The sequence below is a fragment of the Mustela nivalis genome (genome assembly GCF_964662115.1).
Source record: "Mustela nivalis genome assembly, chromosome: 2".
In the NCBI taxonomy this organism is placed as follows: Eukaryota; Metazoa; Chordata; class Mammalia; order Carnivora; family Mustelidae; genus Mustela; species Mustela nivalis.
The window spans coordinates 123,624,467-123,647,216 of record NC_139021.1 but is presented as its reverse complement, the minus strand read 5'-3'; the positions used below and the strand labels follow the sequence as shown (position 1 = coordinate 123,647,216).

Below are 22,750 nucleotides of genomic sequence, written 5' to 3'. Positions count from 1 at the left end.
CCTCTCTGCTTCAGGAAGAGAAATCATCCACCCAAGGAAAAACATCGAGGATAGGAGTCCTTCTCCTATTGGATGGAGAGGAAAGACAGCAGAGCGGCTTCAGCACCCCAGCACAGAGCACATCTGGCATCTGTCAAACCCTCTCTTGTCTGGAGTAAATGACTCCAACTCTCTCGTAGCCTTTCTTCCCACCGCCTACTTTCTGTGCACTTTGGATGACCCTTTGAAGCTCTTCGCTGGATCTTTTAAAATATCAAGAACAAAACTGTACCTAGTAACCATGACTGTGATTAACTGCTCCTTTTTGGCAAGAAGACAGACTCTTTTTAAAGGGCTGTCGCTCCAGATTTTCTCCCCAGAACCGTTACAAGGATGAATGTTCACAGTTAGGTACCTGGCATGGAAAATACAGACAGAGAGGATGGGCTCTGGGCCCCCTGCCCCTCTCCTGTAGTCACACCACACATAAATAATTACCGATTTTATTGTTTCCTTTCCTCGAAAACCTCCACCATTGATATGACTCAGGATCAAATAACCTTCAGACACGTCCTAAAGCCTATGAGGCTGGAAGTTAGGGATAAACAGCAGCGAGGCTTCCTGTGAGCCAGGCCTGTGCCCGATGCTCTACCACTTCATTCTTGTGGTGACCCTGCAAAGTAGGCTCATTTCACAGTTGAGCAAACAGGCGCAGAATGGGGCCAAGGTCAGTCAGCGAGGAGAGAGGAGGCTGGAACTTTTCCTGTGAGTTCCGCCTGACTCCAGAGCCCGCATCTTCCCTCTCCACCGTGTTGTGGCTGGAAATGGTGACTGAGGACCAACTTCTCTTCAGGGCACTCCTAGTCCAGGCTGATGTCTATGCTGCTCTGTGTGGATAGGGAAGACCAGCCTTCTCCCGTCTACCATCAGCTCTAATATGCCATTGTGCCTCTTCAGTTCTTTAATAGGTAACAAACAGCTTATTTCCTTAAATAGCTAAACATGAGTGATCTCACTTTCAGTAAACATGGTACATCCAAGTGAGCTTTTTGAAAGGGAGGAGAAGCCCTGTGCACTTTAGACGGCATGCTCTCCCCTAAAAATTTAACTAACGTACCCAGAACCTTGCCCTTACACCCCGCAGGTTCTGGGCATATTTTCTGTTCAGCCAGAACTGATTGATTAATACAGATTATTCTTTCACACAGGTTTTTCTCAAATGTTGTCAGTTCCTGTGAGAGGTATGGTATGTGTTTTAGATGACAGCATTAATCAGAGCCATGGTCTGTGTGTGTCTATTTAGGTCTGGTTTCACAGTGAAGGCACATGAAATCAGATACACCATGAATACCTCCCGTTTTGAATGCTCGGTTGAGGCTCTTTTAAAAATTCAGGACTATGGGTGACCAGTGTTTATATCTTTGTCTAGGATTGGCTGTACTTGTGGTTAATGGCAAGGGGAAAAGTAGGAAGCATCTAATGTGTCTAGAAAGAGTGCTTTGAATTAGCTCTTCTTGTCCACGGCAGGTTATAAACGCTGGGCCAGAAGTAACATTCAGACGATGATTTCAGCCTGTTGGACCGTGAAATCTATCAAGTGGAGTTGGGCCTGGGCCAAGACTAAGCTGAGGCAATAAGGCACTCACCTCCGGCATAAAATATAAATAGTAATAACTTTTAAAAGATAGGATCCCTGATTTTTTTTAATTTTTTATTTTTTTATTAACATAATGTATTATTAGCCCCAAGGGTACAGGTCTATGACCTGATTTTTTTTTCCTTTCTTTTTTTTTTTTTTTTTTAATTTTATTTATTTATTTGACAGACAGAGATCACAAGCAGGCAGAAAGGCAGGCAGAGAGAGGAGGAAGCAGGCTCCCAGCTGAGCAGAGAGCCCGGTGCCAGGGCTCAATCCCAGGACCCTGGGATCATGACCCGAGCTGAAGGCAGAGGCTTTAACCCACTGAGCCACCCAGACGCCCCTTTTATTTTTTTTCAGTCTTGGTAGGGTTCAGCATGGCACTATTACTGGTCCTGACTTTATTTAAATTTTTGATACTTTATTCACCGTGGATTTTTTTTCTATTTTTTTTTTTTTTAAATAAAGCAGGCATCTGGATTACATAGTTTTTTGGTACCTCGTTGAACTTTGCATCTGAGATAAAAGCGTCCTTCTCACTCTCAAAATCCTTTTCATCTGAGTCCTGGCCCAGATGGTAGACTTGAGACGCAGGCAGCAAAGGAGCAAGAGGAGTAAAGTTCATAATGTGCATACTATATGGAAAAGTAACTCAAATCGCACTTCTAAATGTGGGCACCAAAGGATCTGGGGAAGCTGTTGCAACCTCTGTCCTAAAGCTATTTAGTCCTGTGTACTGCTGTGGCCTAAAGAACTAAGATTTGCCCAGGTTATAGAAAACAGGAGAAAGGGGGCGCCTGACTGGCTCAGTTGGTTAAGCATCTGACTATTCAGGGCACCTGGGTGGCTCAGTGGGTTGAGGCCTCTGCCTTCAGCTCAGGTCATGATCCCAGGGTCCTGGGATCGAGCCCCACATCGGGCTCTGCAGGGAGCCTGCTTTCTCTTCTCTCTCTCTCTCTACCTGCCTCTCTGCCTACTTGTGGTCTCTGTCTGTCAAATAAATAAAATCTCTAAAAAAAAAATAAAAAGCATCTGACTATTCATCTCAGCTCAGGTCTTGATCTCGGGGTGGTAAGTTCAAGCCTTCTGTGGGTATGGGTATTCCACAGTCCCTACTGAAAGAAAGAAAGAAAGAAACAAAGAGGGAGGGAGAGAGAGAGGGTAGGGAGGAAGAAAGAAAAGAAAGGAAGGAAAGAGAGAGAAAGAGAAAAGAGAGGGAGAGAGAGAAAGGAAGGAAGAAAGAAAAAGAAAAGTAGAAAGACCTGGAAGAACAGCTAGCTGGACCAAGGATCAAGAATAGTTGTTCCTAGGAGGTCGGACTAAACTGCAGGTTTGAGCAGGCCTGCCCATGCTGGTTGTTCCGATGTCAGAGTTCTAGGGAGAGGTAAATCAGCAAATTTTAGCGGGTCCCTGGATGATTATAAAGCAGGTGGTCCTCAAGCCATGCTTTGTTACCCACGGCCATGGAATCATGATTATCGTGCTCTTTAATGAACCTCAGCCAAAAGGGAACAATCTCTTAAAGATTAGAGACAGAGCTTTCGAGTGAAGGAAACTAGGGGAAAGAGGACATACTGTGTGATTCCATTTCTGTAACATTCTGGAAAATGCAATCCATGATGAGAGTAGACCACTGGTTGCCTAGAAAAGAAGAGGGAGGGGGAGGGATGGATTATAAAGGGACACAAGGAAACTTTGGAGGTGATGGAAATGTTTGTTATTTTGATTGGGATGAGAGTATTGAGTGCATATGTATGTCAGAACTAGTCAAACTGAACCCTTTAAGTGTGCAAAGTTTATTGTATTTAAATTATATCTCAAATATTTTTTCAATAAAAATATTTTTATGGACAGTCTAATCTATGAAATGTGAGGAAATGTGCATGGTAGACTATATATGTTTTCATTATTTATAGAACTTAAAGTTAATTCACATTGAGAATACAAATCATTTGTGTGAACTTAGGGGGGAAATACGGGATCAAATCCTGAATAGATGACTGTGAGAAATGGAATGGTTCTAGAATCTCAAAGCTCAACGATGGAACACTTATCAAATTATCCCCAAACCAGGCTGACTCCCTTTTCCCAGAGATAAGCCCTCAGGCATGTGGATCAGTCTGACCAAGGGGCCTGTGTCTTTGGCTGTGGTTCTGTTTGTATCTTTTTCTAAGAAGATCCATTGGCTGAAATACCCTGTGATAACCTAATAGAGGACTTCACATTCCCTGAAAGTTTCCCGTTTCTCCATTTCTCACTCAAATAATAACAATGTAGGCTTTTGTGCTTGGTTCCTTCTGGAACTGGGGAGGGCAGTGATAACCTGTGGGAGTATACAAATGACTTTGTCCCTTTCGTACTCAGTCACTCTGGCTGAGGATTGGGTGCAGAGGTGGGCGAGGAGTGACCTTCCCCTGGGTGAGGTCGCTGCCCATTTGCTTGAGAGGTGCCATCCCTTTTTGTTTCTCTGGACTGAGGCCCAGCCTGCCTGCCCAGGCTCATCTCTTGCTCCAGACATAACAATATTTGCTGTTCTGTGTTCTCTGTGGCCAGTTGACCCACAAACGTGCATTATATCCACCTAGAAATCACACCCCTGCTCACCTATTTTTTTTTAAAGATTTTATTTATTTATTTGACAGACAGAGATCACAAGTAGGCAGAGAGGCAGGCAGAGAGAGAGAGGAGGAAGCAGGCCTCCTGCTGAGCAGAGAGCCCAATGCGGGGCTCGATCCCAGGACCCTGAGATCATGACCTGAGCCGAAGGCGGAGGCTTAACCCACTGAGCCACCCAGGCACCCACTGCCCACCTATTCTTTACCTAGTTAATTATCACAACTATTCTAAGAGTTTAGGACAAGAGTCACAAACTCCCACAAGTCCCCTTCGTACTCTCTCCCCTTCCCTGTCCCCTCTAGAATCCAGGTGAAATGTCTCTCCCTTATGTTCCACAGGGCACCCCGGCAACTCTCTAGCATAGCCATGATCATACTGTCTGAAAATTGGATCCTTCATCATCTTCTTCTGGTGCCCTTATGCTACGGCTCCTGGTATCTGTAAGACAGGAATTTGTCTGTTTACTCTCTGTCTCCGGTGCTGGGGGCCTGGCACAGAGGAGGAGCTTCATAAATGTTAGTTGAATGCCTGCATGAATCTGTCAATCAGTCTTACACATGGCAGGATCTTATGAGGTATTTACAGGGAAGTCTCATCGTAACAAACTCCCAAACTGTTTCACTAGGTTGAATTTTATATTTGCACTTTCTTATAGTAAGAAGCACAAATCATGGACCACGGTGAGGGTGAGATGGATGGAAAACTGGTGCCTAGCCTCTCCTTAATAGATGAGCAAATGAAAAGATGGGCTGTGAGGCCAGGAAAAAAAGGAGGGAGATAAACTGAGCCACCTCCCCAAAACCACATTTCCACCCCAGATTTTTCGATTTGTGAATTCTTTTCATAAAGCCTTGCTTGAGTGATTATTCTTTTTTAAAATATTTTATTTGTTTGTCTGAGAGAGCGCACAAGAGTGAGAGAAAGAGCGGAAGCGCAAATTGGGGGATGGGGAGGGAAAGTAGAGAGAGCAGGAGAAGGAGAATCCCCGCTGAGCAGGGAGCCTGCCTAGGGCTCAATCCCAGCACCCTGGATTCATGACCTGAGCCGAAGACAGATGCTGAACTGACTAAGTCACTCAGGTGCCCTTGAAGGAGTTTTCTTAAACAAAATTATATGTATTAATACTTACAATTTTCCAATTGTAGGTTTCCTTTCTGAGTGTCATTTCCAAGATCTTTATAAGCATCATTTTTTAGTATATTTGTTTATCTAAACACCTTAAATCCATTTGACCAACAGTGAGGACATGAACTAGAAGAATCGAAGGTGGATTATTACTGCTTTGTGCTTATTCAAAATAAATAAACAAAAATGTATTCTGCCAAAGGCATGCAAACAATTTGAACACTTAAACGTGGTGGAAATATATAGATTCTGCACCAGAACACTCAAGCCCAGGATTGCAGTGAAGCCAGATCCTCCAGCGCCCAGAAAAATGTGCCACACTCTGTACCGTCCTCGGTCTGCTGTCCCCACACTGTCTTCCTGCTCTGAACTGGTGTATCTTCTATGGTGACCAGAAGACAAAGCATCAGAAAGCTGGGGTTTCTTGGTCCAACAGAGCCCTGTCCCTAGGATGAATTTGTCCTTGGGAAACAGTACTGCCAAATGAGATAGCAACAATACTTGATTGATGGCTGGGGTCACTCGTGTTCCAGGACCTGGAAGGATGCTGGCTGCTCCCCAAACACTGTTCACGAGGCTGGGAAGGACAGCCCCTTGCGGTTCAGGAAAGCGTTGATGGCCCACAAGGTGCCATAGAAACATGACAATGAGTCCACCAAATTGGGTAAAGAGAATAAGGGACTATTAATTAATGATAAATTAATAATTATAATTAATAATCAATAAGGCATTGTTCAACATATTAATGTCTTATGTTCTGTCTTCTTTTTACCTTTTTTCTATTACTACTTAACTGGAAGCTTGACAAGTAGGGTCAAATAATACCTAAGTGCGTTGACTTTTTATCAGTTTGTGGTGTTTCTTTTTTTTTTTTTAAACATTTTTTTAAAGATTTTGTTCATTTGAGAGAGAGAGAGAGCAAGCACAAGCAGGGGGAGAGGCAGAAGCAGACTCTCCACTGAGCTGGGAGTCGGACGTGAGGCTGGATCCCAGGACCTGGATGTCATGACCTGAGCCGAAAGCAGACGCTTAACCATCTGAGCCACCCAGGTGCACCCCAATTTGTGGTGTTTCTTTACTGGAATATTCTGACGAAGAAATATATTTCAGCCCATAGAGTTTTCCCTTTTAAATTAAGTGGTAAGAAGAAAGAGACTGTTGAGTAATTCTGCAGTGTCTTCAGGGGATAATTCTATCACTAGCTTTCAGCAGTTACATTTCAATAAAGGACACAAGCTGGGAAGCCAAAAAGAAAACCTCTCTTGATAAGAATGTTCTGTCATTCTTTCTAGTTGCAACATACGAGATATATATATCCTTGGTGACTTCGGAACCCATAATCATGTTTGTCTGACAATAATTGGTACTGTAAAGTTTACAGGACATTTTCACAGATATTTTTCTTAATGCATTTTATCAATAATCCCATCAATAACTTTTAATTTTGGCCATTCATTAGGTGTCCAAAATCATTCCACCAGTTTATTCTCTCCCTGGAACTCCCGTGTCCCCAGCCTAGAGAATATAGTCAGAAGGACCAAGTGCTGAACTAGAGAAAGATAAAGCAAATTAACAAATTGTCTTTTCAACTTATCATCTTGGCTAGTTTACTGAATTTGTTTGTTTGTTTGTTTTTGTTTTTGCTTTGTTTTTTTTTTTTTTTTTAAAAACAAGATGGTCAGGACACCTGGGTGGCTCAGGTGGCTAAACGTCTGCCTTTGGATCAGGTCATATTCCTATGATCAAACCCCAAACTGGGCTCCCTGCTCAGGGGGGAGTTAGCTTCTCCCTTTGCTCCTCCCCCTGCTTGTGCTCCCACGAGCTCTCTCTCTCTCAAATAACTAAATCTTAAAAAAATAAAAAACAAGATGGGCTGTGAAATGGAGGGTGCTCCCTTCAGCCTGAATTCTGTGTTACTTACCGAAAGTAACCGGCCTGCTTCTTTATGCTTCCTTTGCTTCTGGAGATAATCTAATTCCATGAAGAGATCATTAACCCATTATTATCTTGGCGTGAGGTGGGGTAAACGGATTTTTTAGATAAATTCCAATAATTTAGAAATACATATTAACTGGTTAATCTCTGCCGTATACCAGAGATATGACATGGCTTTCAGCCCTGATTGTCTGAAGAAATACAATAGCTCACAAACTGCTTTTAGCTTTTTATCAAGACCCTAATGTATTCCTTAACTGACTTATTTGGGGCCTCACCTCATTTCCTTTAGACTTTAGAACCGCGGACACGTTCGCATCTACATCTTTTATCTTTCGATACCTATAAGGCCTTTTTATTCTCTAAACAGTCATTGAGGGCCTCTTTTGTCGCAAACAATGGTGTGGCACACAATGGGATCAGGACAGACTCTCTGAAGAGGAAACTTTCGGTCCTCCGGGGAAGACAGCAACAAATAAGTACAATTCAGTATTAGCAACGCTGAGCTTCAGATGTCCATACCAGAACCGGGGAGAGAGGACTGCTCAGGACCAGCACTCTGGCACCATTCTTGATTCCTCTTGCTCGCATCCCACTCTCGGCCCCTGAGCAAACCCTGCCCGCTCCCCCACCCCACCCCACCACCCCGCACTTATGTACGGAACGCGACCAGTTAGTTCTCACCACCTACAGCTGCTCCCAGGCCAAAGTCATATCATCTCTCACGTTTGTTACCTTTTCATTGGTCCCATCCTTCTGCCTTTTCACCCCCGACAGTCCCCCTCCTCTACCCCATGACTAGTCAGTTCTCATTATAGCAGTGGGACAGCCCTGTTGAAACATAGATTATATCATGTCATTTTGCTCAAAAACCCTAACAGTTCACCAGTTCATTCAAAGTAAAAGCCACAACACCAGGAGACCCTACCTACCTCTGTCCAGCAATATCTCCGATCTCAGCTGCTGCTTCTCCCCGCCCCATCCTAAGGGAGACATCCTGCCTCAGGACCTTTGCACTAGCTCTTTCCTTTTCCACAGTGTTCTCCCTCCAAACAGCAGCATGTTAGCTCCCTCACCTCCCTCAGGTCTTTACTGATGTGTCTTCTGCTCAGTGAGGCCTTCCCTCGTTTCCGTAGTCCAGGAGCATCTTCTGCTCCCTAATATTTCTGTCCCCCTTCCCTGCTGTATTTCCTGTCTGGCACTTGTCACTACCCAACACACCACATAGCTTACATATTCTTCTTGCTTGTTGTCTCTGTTTTCCTCCAGAATATGTGCATGAAGATAAGCACAAGGACAGTGATTTGTGTCTTTAACTAATTGCTATAACCTCAGTGTCTAGAAGAGTACCCGGTATATAGTATTTTATCAGTTAATGTTGCTGGAAGAGGTGATTGAATGATTGTTTATTGCTGTTGGATAACTGACTTTACAAGTATCTTTATTGATTCAAGGAGGATTGCTGAGAGGTCTGGGTAAACTCCCTTTCCTATTCTGGTGGAATGATCTTGCTAGTCACATTTGTTTCAAAAGAGTCAGGGAGGTTAATCCCAGAGACCTCCCATTTGGCATTCAGGCTGACATGGAGGCTTGCTTCTATCTACAACTAATCTTGCTCTCAGGAGAAAAAGTGAAGAGTATGGAAAGTTCCTCGGTCATTTAGCTTCAGGGAAAGCCAAAGAGGAATGAGAATGAGAGGTGGTATTGGGAGGGAATTTATTGCCACAATTTTACCTTCTCCTATTAAGCAAGCCTTCTTTATGTCAGTGCTTCCTGCTCTCATTGACCAGGAGTTAAATAAGATTGCTTAAACTATTTCTTCTAATAAATTACTTGTGCTTCACCCAATTTCACATGCATTCAACTTTTTCTGATGATTATGTGAGATGTAAGAATATCCTACAGGGAGCATGGACTGCTAAGCAGAGAAAATGGGATGTTGAGTGAAAAAGAGCCCCTTTCTACTGGATGATATCCCAGAACCTTCTATAGCAGGATCACTGTCCCCCGTGATATTTGTATCATGATCGAAGAACCAACCATTTTGAAGACTCAAATTTTATCTGTCTCAGGGTTTGGTGCCATTGGTGGGACGTTGATCTGGCTTTTCTGCCCTTAAGAGTGTGCATTGCTTTGGCCTCAGTTTTGGAGGGTGGGGGTAGACCAGTTTAAAATGTTGCTTCCTACTAAACATGCAGTTACGGGCCTGGAAGAAATAGTTGCGCATGCTAATCACTCCCAAATCTGGATATATTGCAGGGTGTTTTGACAGTTTTCCCCACATAACATCTGTACTTAAGAAGCCTCACTGCTATTGGTAAAGTATTGACTTGATTTCTCTGCTCACATCAGGGCACTGCATGGTACTGCCCTGCTCTCCCCAGATCCCCTGCCAGGCGCTCCCCTACAGACCTCTCCATCTTCCATGAGTATGAGCTTACAGAGCCATTCATCTCCCAATGGTTATGTTCACCAATCACTGACAACTCCCTCTGCATCTCATACACACCGGGCTGCTTCCCTACTAAAACTTTCCAAAGCCACGTGTGACACATTCCCTCTCTCTGCCATGCTCCCAGCTGTTTTGTGCTGTTTTGATTTGTTTGCATAGCGCTGTCAGACTATATGCATGAAAGGTGTGTTGTTGACATGAATGGTTTTGAAAACGTTTCTGTAAAGAACCTACCTAGGTTCCAGGGGGAGAAGGAAGCTTGAAGTCCCAAAGGGGGAGGTCAGGGACTCCTACTTGAATCTTGGCCAGAAGGGGACCTGGGCGCACTGGAAAAGGAAAAGAAGCCCATTAAAATGTGATCATGATCTCTACCAAGATGGATATAGGGGTCTCTACTAAAAAAAAAAAAGAAATGGCAGGCAGTACTGATATGTAAAGAGGTAGGGTCCTACCATAGAACAAGACTTCAAAGGTTATGTTAACAAGGGGATACTTCCAAGTGAAACTCAAATAAATAGAACTGTTGGTTTACTCTTGGTCACCAAGTATGCGTCAGCAAGAGACAAGACCAGAACTGGCCACGGGAGAAGGGCATTTGGCTGTCCCACTCACAGCTATCTGGAGGACGAGCTGGAACTAAAGAACCTTCACAGTGGCCTATCAGATTCGCCTACGGTTAGGGTCTTACATAAAGGATAATTTGGGTATTTTTTTTCTTCACTTCACTTTAACCAGATAAGACAACACAAGGCCTACAGCAGCTCCCGGGCCGGACAGTGGTGGCAAGGTGGATAGGACCAGGAAAGGCGAAATGAACCAAGAAGATAAGAGCACTTCTGTGATAGAAAGGAACTTGGGAAATCCATTCTGAGCAATTCAGTGTTATAGTGATGGTCTACCCATTTCAGCCACTTCTTCAGAGGATGAGTTTGGTATTTTACATTGGAAAAGCAGTTTACCTTTTGGTTGCTTCTCTGACCTTTTCCCACCATGTTTGCTATATTTCACTGTAGACATTATCAAGATAGACCCGGGGAACTTGTATGGCCTTTGCTGTTTCAAGTCTAGCTTGAGCTGAGATATGTGAGTAAGATGAACTGTTTTCAGACTTTTTTTCTTGCATCCATCAGCAGAGATTGGTCCCAACTTTACACGGACTCCTTTGCCAATTTTTTACATGCTCTCTCTGGCCCATGGTCTCCTTGAAAGATAACTGAAAAAAAAAAAAAAAAAAAAAAACCACGCTGTCCTGTTTGTTTAATATCTGAAGAAAAACTGATACAACAGAGGTTGGCTTTATCAGCTCAAGCATTTTTGGATGACTCAGGCCCTCTACCCTTCCCCACCTCCCACCCTTCTCTGAAGAGTCACAATTGTTTCAACACACAGATTTCCTTTGGATTCTTTTTTACTTAACTAATCAAAACATTACTCCATGGGCATTACTCGATGTGCTAGTACCGTAGTGAGACTTTTATATTAGTATCTTCCCCTTAAGGAAAAGAAATTACATTTTTCTCCCCCAAAATAAACATTCCATAGGTAAGCAACTGAGACCCTGCCCTCTTAAATCCTTTGTAATCCAGGCTTTCTTTTAAAAAGCCACTTAGCTGGGTCCAAAAAAAAAAAAAAAAATCTAAACATCTTCCTACCCCTTCTCGATACTCGAGTTCTGGAGTTTAGAGTTCTGTCTACTCTGTGCTTTGCTTCTGCATTTTCCAATTCTTGTGCTTTCTATTCCAAATAGCTGTAGGACGCCATTTAAATCCTATCAGATTCTTTTTACAGCTGAAATAGGAACCCTGAGGTCATTTCTGGGCTAACCCTGCTGCATAGTATGTGAGAATGTCCTCATCACACCTCCCCCTCCCAATTATTTTTAAACTCAGCCCTTCCAAGTAAAAAAATATAACAGAGCCACAGAAGTGGAAATGCTAGAACCTGCCTTTTTCTTTTTATCTTTCATAGGCATGGCATTTTAAAACATGAGCTTGTGTCAGACACTGAACAGTCTCCACACAGGAATGAATGTTTTGATTAAAAGTTATTTAATATCTCTAGGTCCTTGGAATCCTGCCTAAAGCTGGAGATATTCTTAGCTGCAGGTCTCGTGCCTTCCTTGACTAGATAGAAAAGCGGCTCAAAATCTAGAGGGAATACGTGGCATTCTCAAAATAGTTACTTGATTGTATAGGTGTTTATATCACAGAGGATCCTGCTGTGTGAAGAGTTCGGGGTTCGAAAAGAATATTGGGCTAAGGAGGAATGTGTCAAAACTGCATCTTCCCATCACTCCATCCATCGCCACGTCCATTGATTCCCAGCCTCTCCGTTAAAATCAGGGTCAGGGTACTGCATTGTTCAGGCAGGCCTGAAGAATGGGATTCTCCATAATTAATTGGTACATAACGTTTCCTTCACTTGCATTTGTATTGAGATCAACAAGGGTTAAACCCAAAGACACTGAAGCAAGTTGGTAGGTAAAACAGGATCTTATTTTTTTTTCAACTGTTTTCAGTGGACAACAATGGCGATGCAGTCTCCTAGCCCCTAAATGTGCATTAATAAAAGGAAAAAAGAAAAACTTTATTCCAAGGACACAAATAGAATTTCGATCCAGTAAGTTATTCTAGCTTCAGAGGTAGTATGGCTCTCGGTACAACCTCTTCTCTTTAACTATCGTCCTTTTGAGGCAAAATATTTACGGAACATCGAATTATTTTTCCAGCTTTCCAACAGCATTTCATGCATTGAGATATTGATGTGACACAGTTAGAGGTTGGGCCCTCCGGACCTGTATTGTGTGATGGCATTAAGCGACTATCATCAAGAGATTCCATTTTTTCCAGCCCCCAAGGTCCTGTCTGTACTTGTTTACAGGTCAGCTGAATAGTAACCAGTATGTGTTCAGTGGCTTGAGTGTTATCACGGTAACCTTGGCAACCGAGCCAGCTCTGATTTCAAAACCTCACATGCTGTATCATAAAATTAGATAACAGAATTGACATTTAGCTACATGTCTGTCATATAAATTAAGCTTTGAGACTATTTCCTTTATAGCCATGTGCTTCAATATGGAAATGGGCACCAATTAGAACAATATTATGCATATACATACTCTTCCACATTTAGGTGCTGGATACATTTCCTCAATTCCTTCTCTATAATATTGAACCTCACAGAATGCCATGTTAATCTCACTGTGCCAAAATTCGTGGTGGCTTTGTTTTATGATCGGGATGAAGCTTAGAGAGGAGCTGCATCAGATATCCTATATAAATAGGATTATGAATAATAGAAAACTCAGCTCCTAAAAAATGTAAAATTCAAAGCATTCTTGGCTTTCCCTGGTACCGCTATTTATGCTGATTAGAAGTAAGGCTGTGCACAGAATATTCCACTAACTAAATCAGAATCCCAAAGACAAAACATGCTTCCCTTTCATTTATATATTTATGCATATTTTTACACATAATAATATATTTTCCAGTGTCTACGAGTCTCTGATAATATCTATTTCAAGGACATTCTAAACATGCAGATTAATACATCCATCCACTTTGAGTCCGAGGTCCTCTTTTATAATTTGTAAATATTTTAATCTCGGGATTTTCCCCTCTGTTTGCTGGGGTCTGATGCAGTTTTTCTGGGATATAAATTTAAAGATTCAACTTGTGAATTACATTTAATGTAAGCACCCTGCAGTTTTCTGCATTGCAAATGATTATTTTTAGAAATTTTATGGTTGCCTGGATATATTTGTTTGTCTTCATTGATATGTAGGGGAGAAATCTCATTAATGATTTAAAAAGAAGGTGTTTTGATTCATCGACTTGATTCTTCTCATTACATAAACAATAAAGGCAATAAATTAACATCTAATAAAATTGTAACAGCTTATTTCTGAATTTAGCTGCAAGATAGTCTTGAATCCTTGGGCATAATTTTTCCTATTCTTTCTAGTCTTCTGCCTCAATGTTTTCAAAGTCACCATTCAGCATATTTTAACCTAGAATGATTGGTTTGTAATTCTTATTAAAATACCTTTTAGCAGCTGTCAAACACCATAATTGAACAACTGTTTTGTAAAACGGTTCTTTGGCTTCGAGAATGGTAAGTTATTATATAAAAATAGAAGATCCCTCTGTCAAAATTGACTATAAAGTACTTTTTTCCTCTCCCCACTTACCTGCTGTGTGTCATATACAACATTTGAGGAATCTGCTTCCGACATTCTCGTGTTAGTCATCCACCTAACTCTTACCGGCTTTCTGTTAAATATGACCTTCTTGTCATATCCCTAGTAAGGAGTCAAAATCCCTGCAAATTCAGGACATTTTCTTTTCAGAAACAGATAAGTGGTTGTGCTCTTTACATGTGTGCTTAAGTGGGAAGAAGGGCAGAAATCCTTCTGTGTATTTGCTGACCCTGGACTGCAAAGACCTGTTAGGTTCTCAGTAACATTTAAACTGTTTGCTTTATCTCATTGGGTTGACTCATCATGGCCTTTATGTTTAAACGGGTAAAAGGTAGTTTTTATTGTTTTATTTTATCTCGCAACTATTTCTTGTGATGAACAGAAATAGTTCCGCATGTTGTGGCTCCAGGACTGGATCGAGTTTGGGTAATCATCTGTACTGTAAAATAACATCATCAGAAAATTCGCGATACATGGGCGTTCCGCAGTGCGATATGACAATAAACTCAGGCTGTGTTGGTACTGGAATGTGGGGGCTTCTCAGGCTGTTTGCATGACTCCGAGATATATTTTATATCGTGGTTTGGTTTGGTTTGGTTTTATTGTGACATGATACGGCCTTAGATGGATTGGTGGGGGGCGTGGTGGAGAAGGGAGGAACCATAATGATAAAAGACAAAAGTGAGAAGGCAATACAGCTTCTTTTGTGATTTCCTTTTAGGTCTGATGTTGTGGTCCTCTGTTTTTCGATCGCTAATCCCAATTCCCTAAATCATGTGAAAACCATGTGGTATCAAGAAATCAAGCACTTTTGCCCTCGCACACCTGTTGTCCTAGTTGGCTGCCAGTTAGATCTCCGCTATGCTGATCTTGAAGCTGTTAATCGAGCCAGACGCCCTTTAGCAAGGTAAGCCAAGGGACTCCGTGTTTCGCTGTGCTGGTCAAATTAAAATTTAGAGGTAACAGATGCCTCTGCAGTCTAGAATTGCATTGGTGGTGGGACCCCATCAATCAGCTATGTTAGCTCATTAATCCTGACCCTTCTTGGGCTCACCATCCCCTTGTAGGTAAGGAACCTGTTTTTGTAAAATGGTGGACCAATGTTGGAAGTGAATTCTCCAACCAGTGACATGGGGTGAATAAAAGTGCCTTGAAATTTGTAAAACATTAAACAAAACATGGGCCACTCATAATAATGTCATTCTTGATATTATGATTATTATAGTAAAGTTAATGATTGTCCAGAATGATGAGCCACAGTTTCTGGTCCCGGGAATATCGGGTTCTTGCAAATACACACACCCAAGTGTTTTCAGTCTTCTCTTTTTCCTCAGTCCAACCTCTGAGAATATTTCATTCCCAAAACGGCAGTGTCTGGTTTTTTAAAGTTCTATGGACCTGTAGTTGCAAAACAGCCACACTGTGTTTTAAATTTAAATGTCTCTAGCGGTTATGTTTTTTAAAGTGCCACAAGTTTAAAAATCTGCCTGAAGGAGGATTTGTTTGACTCTGTATAAAATGTGGAATACCAGTTTTAGGGGGAAATAAGAGTTTTTTAAAACCCATCCTTCCTCCATAGTCCCTTCATAAAAAATAATTTTATATAAATATATATCTTATGTTTTATAACATTTGTTGCTGAAGAGCCCAAAAATGTTGATATTAATATCTTCCTTTGTTGTTTGCCTAATAGGCTAATTAGAAAAATTTAGTATAGAAGCTTTTTATACTCTCACAGCAAAAGCAAGTGGTGCTTTCTTTGGACAATTTCTGACGTTCTTGGTGTATTTCAGATAAATTTTCGGAAAACCTTTCATGTTGGGTTTTCACAGTTATTCTATTAAATGCATGGAATAGGCATGCATGTCAGAAGCCACGTTGGGGGGCGGGGGCTGGCGGGGGACTCAGAGTGAAAGAGAGTACCTCTGGCATCCAGAACTTTCCGTGGGAAAGAATTGGCCAAGATAATCAGTCCTCACAACCACAGACTGGAGGAGACCACAAGACTAGAGAAGAGTTATGGGCACTAGAGGATGCAGAGGGAACAGTCCCTTCTTTAGGGCAGCGCTGAGATTTCATGATGGAGGTGACATTTGAACCTGAGCCTTGAAGAGTGTCACCAGTTAGTAATTTTCAGGTCAGCCCTAGGAGCCAGGAGCCCAGAGGAGCCAATGTTGAAGTTAATCCCTGCTTCTGCCTTTACAACACCCTACCATTTTTCCTTGTGTTCCATCCAGGTCTTCAAATCCAAAGTCTTAACTATATTTCTATACTATATTTTTCCCATGTGTGCCTGTCACGCACATGACCTTTGGCTTTGAAAGCCAAATATGTACCTGGGAAGATCCATTCCTAACAGAATGTCTCAGAATCAAGAGTGTGCTTGTGAAGAAAATCGTATCTTGCCCACATTCCAGAATCTGTCTTTTACCGTGTTATGCCATAGTCACGGCACTTCTCGCTTGCACTACTTCTACAAGTTTGGCCTCCCTGGGTTTGATTAGATTATAATGGGCCTTGTGTGCCAGCCTAAAGGCATAGCCTGTGGTGCATGGGCTTTGTGGAACCAGAGGAAATCTTGAAAAAGAATTACAGCTGCAAGTCATACTTGTGTTATGTAAGGATTTTTCCTGCCGCAGTGAGCGCTCTGGCCTAAAAGGTGGAGAATCTGAAGACAGACAGGGAAGAGGCTAATGTACTAGTCCAAGCGAACGAGGATGAGGGTGTGACCGCAGACGAGGAAGAGAAGAGAAGCAGTTAGACATGAAAGGAGGCTCACAGATGTGATGGGAGGGACTTACTGGGCTCTTGGATGGGGACTATTTAACCAGTCTAGAACTACGGGGTTTAGACTCTACTGGCTTGGCAGAGGTCTGTCGACAACTTGCAAATGTGACCCAAGGCAAAACCTGAAAACTCCCTGCCTCTGTTTCTTCAGAAGGTGGATGAAAATTGCCCCCGTAGGGTTATTGTGAGGCTCAAATGAGAAAAAGCATATGGATTCCTTGTAAGGTTATAACGCGAAATGTAAACATAAGGTGCTAGTGACCAAGACAAAGGTGGCGAGGGTGGTGATTGTGGTAACATCTAACTGTGGGCCAGGTGCCATACTGAACATATTATCTCATTTTAACTTCTCAGGAGTCCTTTCAAATATAGGTATTTACGTTATTATTCCTGTTTCACCAGTGGGAAAACCAAGGCTTAAAGAGTTTAAGTACCTTGCCCAGGATCATATAGCTAGTAAATATGGCTCAGACTTCAGTTCCCGTTGTTACTACTGAAAGCATTTTTTTTTTTTCCTGCAGACTTAAATCCTTTAGGTTTGGAAAACTTGAGGTTGATAGATTTTCCAGGGCCTTATTGAAAGCCTGTTGGGGGTGGGGCGTGCCTGGGTGGATCAGTTGGTTAAGCCCCTGCCTTCAGCTCAGGTCATGATCCCAGGGTTCTGGGATACAACCCCATGTCCAGCTCCCTGCTCAGGGGGAAGTCTGCTTCTCCCTGTCCCTCTGCTCTTCCCACATCACTCATACTTTTTCTCTCAAATAAATAAATAAAAAATCTTTAAAAAAAAAAAAAAAAAGACTTGCACAGGACTTTTTTTTAATATACATTTTTTAAAGATTTTATTTATTTATTTGACAGAGAGAGAGAGACAGCGAGAGAGGGAACACAAGCAGGGAGGGTTGGGAGAGAGAGAAGTAGGTTTCCTGCTGAGCAGGAAGCCCGATATAGGGCTCGATCCCAGGACCTGTGGTCATGACCTGAACCGAAGGCAGACGCTTAAGGACGGAACCACCCACCAGCCCTACCTGCATAGGACTTTAAAGGTTCAGTTCTACTAGGTGCTTTGGTAGGCACTCATTACCATTTTTTTCCTAAAATGAGGCCGACTGTAACTTTTTAAATCCTCCATTCTAGGCCCATAAAGAGAGGGGATATTCTGCCCCCTGAGAAAGGCCGGGAGGTTGCGAAGGAACTCGGCATACCGTACTACGAGACAAGTGTCTTTGACCAGTTTGGCATCAAGGATGTATTTGACAACGCAATCCGAGCAGCGCTGATTTCTCGCAGACACCTGCAGTTCTGGAAATCCCACCTAAAGAAAGTTCAGAAACCTTTACTTCAGGCACCATTCCTACCTCCAAAAGCCCCTCCGCCGGTCATCAAAGTTCCAGAATGTCCCACCACAGGGACGAGCGAAGCTGCCTGTTTACTGGACAATCCTCTGTGTGCCGACGTCCTGTTCGTCCTTCAGGACCAGGAGCACATCTTTGCACATCGAATTTACCTCGCTACCTCCTCTTCCAAATTTTATGATCTTTTTTTAATGGAATGTGAAGAAGCCCCAAATGGGAGTGAAGGAGTTGGTGAGAAGGAGAAGCAGAGTAGGGACATCCAGGGGCGGGCTTGGAGCCTTGACCCTGACGAAGAGAGGGAGGAAGGCTCGCCCAGGACCCCACAGACCAATCAGTGGAAGTCCTCAAGCCAGAACCTGTCCCAGCAGGAAAGTCCGGGGCTGGAAGGCGAGAGCTCGGTTCCAGAGACGCAGACTTTGTCAGGCTGGAGCAAGGGGTTCGTCGGCATGCACAGGGAGATGCAAGTCAATCCCGTTTCAAAGCGGGTGGGCCCCATCACCGTGGTCACGATGGACTCCTCCGTCCAGCCAGGCCCTTTCCGGACCCTGCTCCAGTTTCTCTACACGGGACAACTGGATGAAAAGGAGAAGGACTTGGTGGGCCTGGCTCAGATTGCGGAGGTCCTCGAGATGTTTGATTTGAGGATGATGGTGGAAAACATCATGAACAAGGAAGCCTTCATGAACCAGGAGATTACGAAAGCATTTCATGTCCGGAAGGCCAATCGGATAAAAGAGTGTCTCAGCAAAGGGACATTCTCAGGTAAGTGGGTCCAACAGTAAAGTCATCAGTTCCGTTGGTTGTGTTTTATTAAACATTAGCCATACATGAGTAGGGCAGAGAATAACCATCACTAACATGTATAAATGCTAATTTTTTTTCATTTACCCTTCTAGCTTGCATGTATCCATCTATTTCGTTCTTATCAGACTTAAAGGCTAAAGATTATTCCATTTTGTAGATGGGGAAACTGAGGGACAAAGAGTTTAGGTAACTTGCTCCAGGTTGTACGGATAGTAAATGATAGAGGCAGGATTTGCACGCAGGCTCTCCTCGGAAGTGTCCTGGTATCCCAGTGCTCCTCGAAGGTAGGTCACCTTGCCCCTGCACCTGAGCCTGAACCAGATCCAGTCAGCTTGATGCCCACGATTCCCTTTCGGGGTCCTTTCCCTGACCAAGTCTCCTCTCCACTGACCCTTGTGGCCCTGAAATCCTTGAGATGATATTGGCAACTCTCTGTGTTCCCATCAGGAGTGTCTCATTTGCCCACCTCCTCTCCTTTTCTTTCTCACACTCCTCTACCCTGCTCTTCCACATTTTCCTCGCCCCTTCTTTGTCCTTGATATCCAGGCAGTCGGCTGCCCACAGCATCCTCACACAATTGCTTGCACGGACTTATACTAAATTCTGAAATTGCCCTTTGTGTGTGTGTGTGTGTGTGTGTGTGTGTGAATTTCATTGTAAAAATGTGACTTGCTGACTTTTACTTATGTGGACACTTCTGTTTTGTCCTTATCGTTCTTAATGCCTGTCCTGATAATACACGTTTAGTACTGTACATGTAGTCATCGATTATTGAGTCTGTTCATTAATTTTAAAGCTTATAAATAATATTTACCTGAACATGGACCATCCTGAAATAGAAGCCATCTTGAAAGCTAATGAAAAGCAATGCTGCAAACCTGCAGTAAATTAAACAGTGTACCTTACGTGGAATGAATTGAATCACCCTCCCCTTAATGCAGAGGCACAGTGACCAAATAAAAGGGGGAGCATCATGTCGATTGTCTGAAAGAAAGAAAGAAAGGAAAGAAAGAAAAAGAAAACTATAAATAAGATTTAGAGATAGTTGGAAACTTTTGACCAGGAACTAAATAATGGATGAAATTAGGGAATCGTTGCTAATTGTCTTAGGCATGGTAATGATGTGATTATCTAGAAAAACGTTCTTATTTTTAGAAAACTTGTGATCAATTAGTTTGCGGCGTCGTGCTATCTGTTGAAAAAGTGTACACCTCTACACACACATTCGCTATCCATACATACACACAGCGAAATTAAACAGGGCAAAATGTTAACAACGTAGTGTTTCTTCCGCTGGTCTTTTATTTTGGAAATTGTTCCTAGTAGGGAGGAAAAAACATCCCTCTCCTTCATGTTACTGTATGGTTCAGAGAATTTGCGTTGGGAGCTTAATCTTTAATCTTAAATGTTTACCCCCAGTTCTTGGATGACATAGAAGGAATAGGGTGTTCAAAGGTGGAGGTTGATACAAAATCACTAAGTAAAGCTATGGAAGAGAGAGTATGAGATGTGGGTTGACGAATATGGGGAGAACTGTCCGCAAAGCTGGCTCACGGTTACATTTCCTCAATCCCTGGGCAGATGTGACATTCAGGCTGGACGATGGAGCCATCAGTGCCCACAAACCGTTGCTGATCTGTAGCTGCAGGTGGATGGCGGCCATGTTCGGGGGCTCATTTGTGGAAAGCGCCAACAGTGAGGTATGTGCCTTCTGAAAAGTCCACGTGCTGTCTTGATGCAAGTGGGTGTGTTTCCTTAACCGGATGACTTCCGTTCTGTAACTGCTTCCCTGAACCAGTTCCTTAGGCCATGTCTGAGCATCAGGTCACCCTCTTCATAACTTTGCAGTTAGGAAAAGCTGTTGTCTGGCTCACTGCTTTCATTTGTAAACCATGATCCATCGGCTCTCCTTTTTAACAAATGTCAAATCTTGCTTTTTAACAAAAGCAACATACTGTCAAAATCACATACAACAGGGGCAGAGTCCATCTTCCAGAAGTTTAAGACGTGAAAAGCTTCCTCAGTCACCTGCATCCTGGGCTCAGCTAGCCCCTGACCAGACAGCAGGGTGGTCAGAAGTCACCTCTCTGGGCCTCAGTCTTCTCCTCTGCCCCACAAAGGTCACGAGGGATGGTCTGCTGGAGCAGCAACGCTCCTCGAGGTGGAGCCCCAACCTGCCTTCTCCAAGGGTTTGTTAACTGGAAGGAAACCGTAATGGAGCCAATGGTCACTCCTCTGAACACGCCTCCCTTAGGTCTGGCGGAAGCCACTGAGTCACCTCCCCGGCCCTGGCCCTATCTCCAGAAAAAGGCTCTTCTTAGAGCCGACCAAGCAGCGTCTTGAAGACCTTCCATGTTCATCTTTTTACGAACTCAGTCGGAAAAGAAAGAAAAATTCCACTCAAGCACTTCTAACTTTAGTCTACAAGAGCAAGCATTTTTGTTGAGTTTTGAAAGTATTTTTTAACCATCTTTTTTTAAAAAACATGGGGACACCCCATCAAGTTTATTGTCCTAAGGGGCTTGTTTTGCATATCTCAGCATCTCTCCACACTTTTAAAAGAAATAAGGAAAACAATAGCTAACTTTTCGAAAGGGCACTCACCCCAGAAATCTGAGCACCCCTATTGTGACCCAGGAGACTGCATTTGCATCTCCGAGTAGGGAAGCAGAATCCCAAACCCGGATGGCTGGGGCCGAGGAGGTCACTAGGCCACCTCCTGCTTCCAGAACAAACTGCAGCTGCTCCTAAACCAAGCCCCAGCAAAAGGCTGTCTGCTGTGTGGGGGGTAAGTGTCAGAATTATCCAGATCACCTCTCCTGGTGTCTACCAGCCTTTCTGAATCAGGAGGTCCTCAGCTGTAGCTAAGAAAGTCTTTTCCCAGCCATCAGAGGGGTTTCAGAGCCTCGTCCCCGAGACGGCAGCAGCATCGTGGGGGCTGCCCGATGAAGGATGTGGGGTTCAAATCCTGAGTTCTCCATTTACAAGCTGTGTGGCTTTGGGCAAACGACCCCTTTCTGAGCTCTGATCTCCCTGTCTGGAAAGCATGAGGATAACCCGCACTGTGGAAGCGAGGTGCAAAAGTCGGTCCTTGCAAGTCCCCCTGGGACCATTCAGTAAATGTAGCTGCTGTTAGTCTTATTGGGATGTTGGTGGGGTTAATGCTCTTTCACTCTTACTTCCAAGAAAATCTGGGGAAGCTGCCGATTAACAAAACTTGATCCAAATGGCATTTCACCTGCTGCCGTCGTCTCTGGAGATAAAAGGCCTAGGGAGGCTTGCTTGCCTTACTTTTCCGGCTCACTGGAATATGTGCCCATTGTACGGCAGAGCGCCCGCTATTAACAGACCAGAGTAGTTGATCAAGGTCAGGAACCCAGGCACAAAGGGACACTGTCAGAGCTGACCTCACAAATGCTAATCCCCTTTATCCCTTCCCAGAATGGACCGTAATCGTCTCCAGATTAAAATGTGCAGGAGAGGTGACCAACACAAAAACTTGGCAGTGAACGTGAACGCACACATATACGGTGAACAGCCTCTCCCGGCGGGGTCCCCTGTGGAGCATGACCTCCTAGAAAGACTAGGTCGTTAGCCCGGTGGCTGAGACTAATAGGTATGGATAGCTGGTTCTACCCAACTTAGAAGACAGAGACCATGGACCCAGGCAACGAAGGTCTGTGCCAGATCCCTGTAGCCAGTGTGTTGAGAATGTCATAAGCTGTTGACACGTGTGCCGCTGCCTGCCCCTTCCCTTGATTTCCCCTGTAGACTGTAATGGTTCTGTCGTTAGGAACTCTATTCCCACCTTGACCTTGAGCAAGCAGCCGATCTCTCCAAACCTGTGTGCTCCCCTATGAAAT

The 22,750-nt window shown here is 43.5% G+C and overlaps 1 protein-coding gene across 14 annotated transcripts in view; it reads left to right on the top strand.

Moving 5' to 3' along the window:
- Positions 1 to 22,750, top strand: part of RHOBTB1 (Rho related BTB domain containing 1) — a 121,316-nt gene that overhangs the window by 86,614 nt on the left and 11,952 nt on the right. For 13 of the 14 annotated variants that reach the window (XM_082721634.1, XM_082721644.1, XM_082721641.1 and 10 more), the window contains 3 exons: positions 14,666 to 14,851; positions 17,866 to 18,845; positions 20,469 to 20,587. In XM_082721634.1, coding sequence (XP_082577760.1) covers positions 14,666 to 14,851; positions 17,866 to 18,845; positions 20,469 to 20,587 — 1,285 coding nt within the window. Of the gene's footprint in view, positions 1 to 9,553; positions 9,612 to 14,665; positions 14,852 to 17,865; positions 18,846 to 20,468; positions 20,588 to 22,750 lie in introns of all 14 variants that reach the window. The other variant, XM_082721635.1, reaches the window with a different exon arrangement.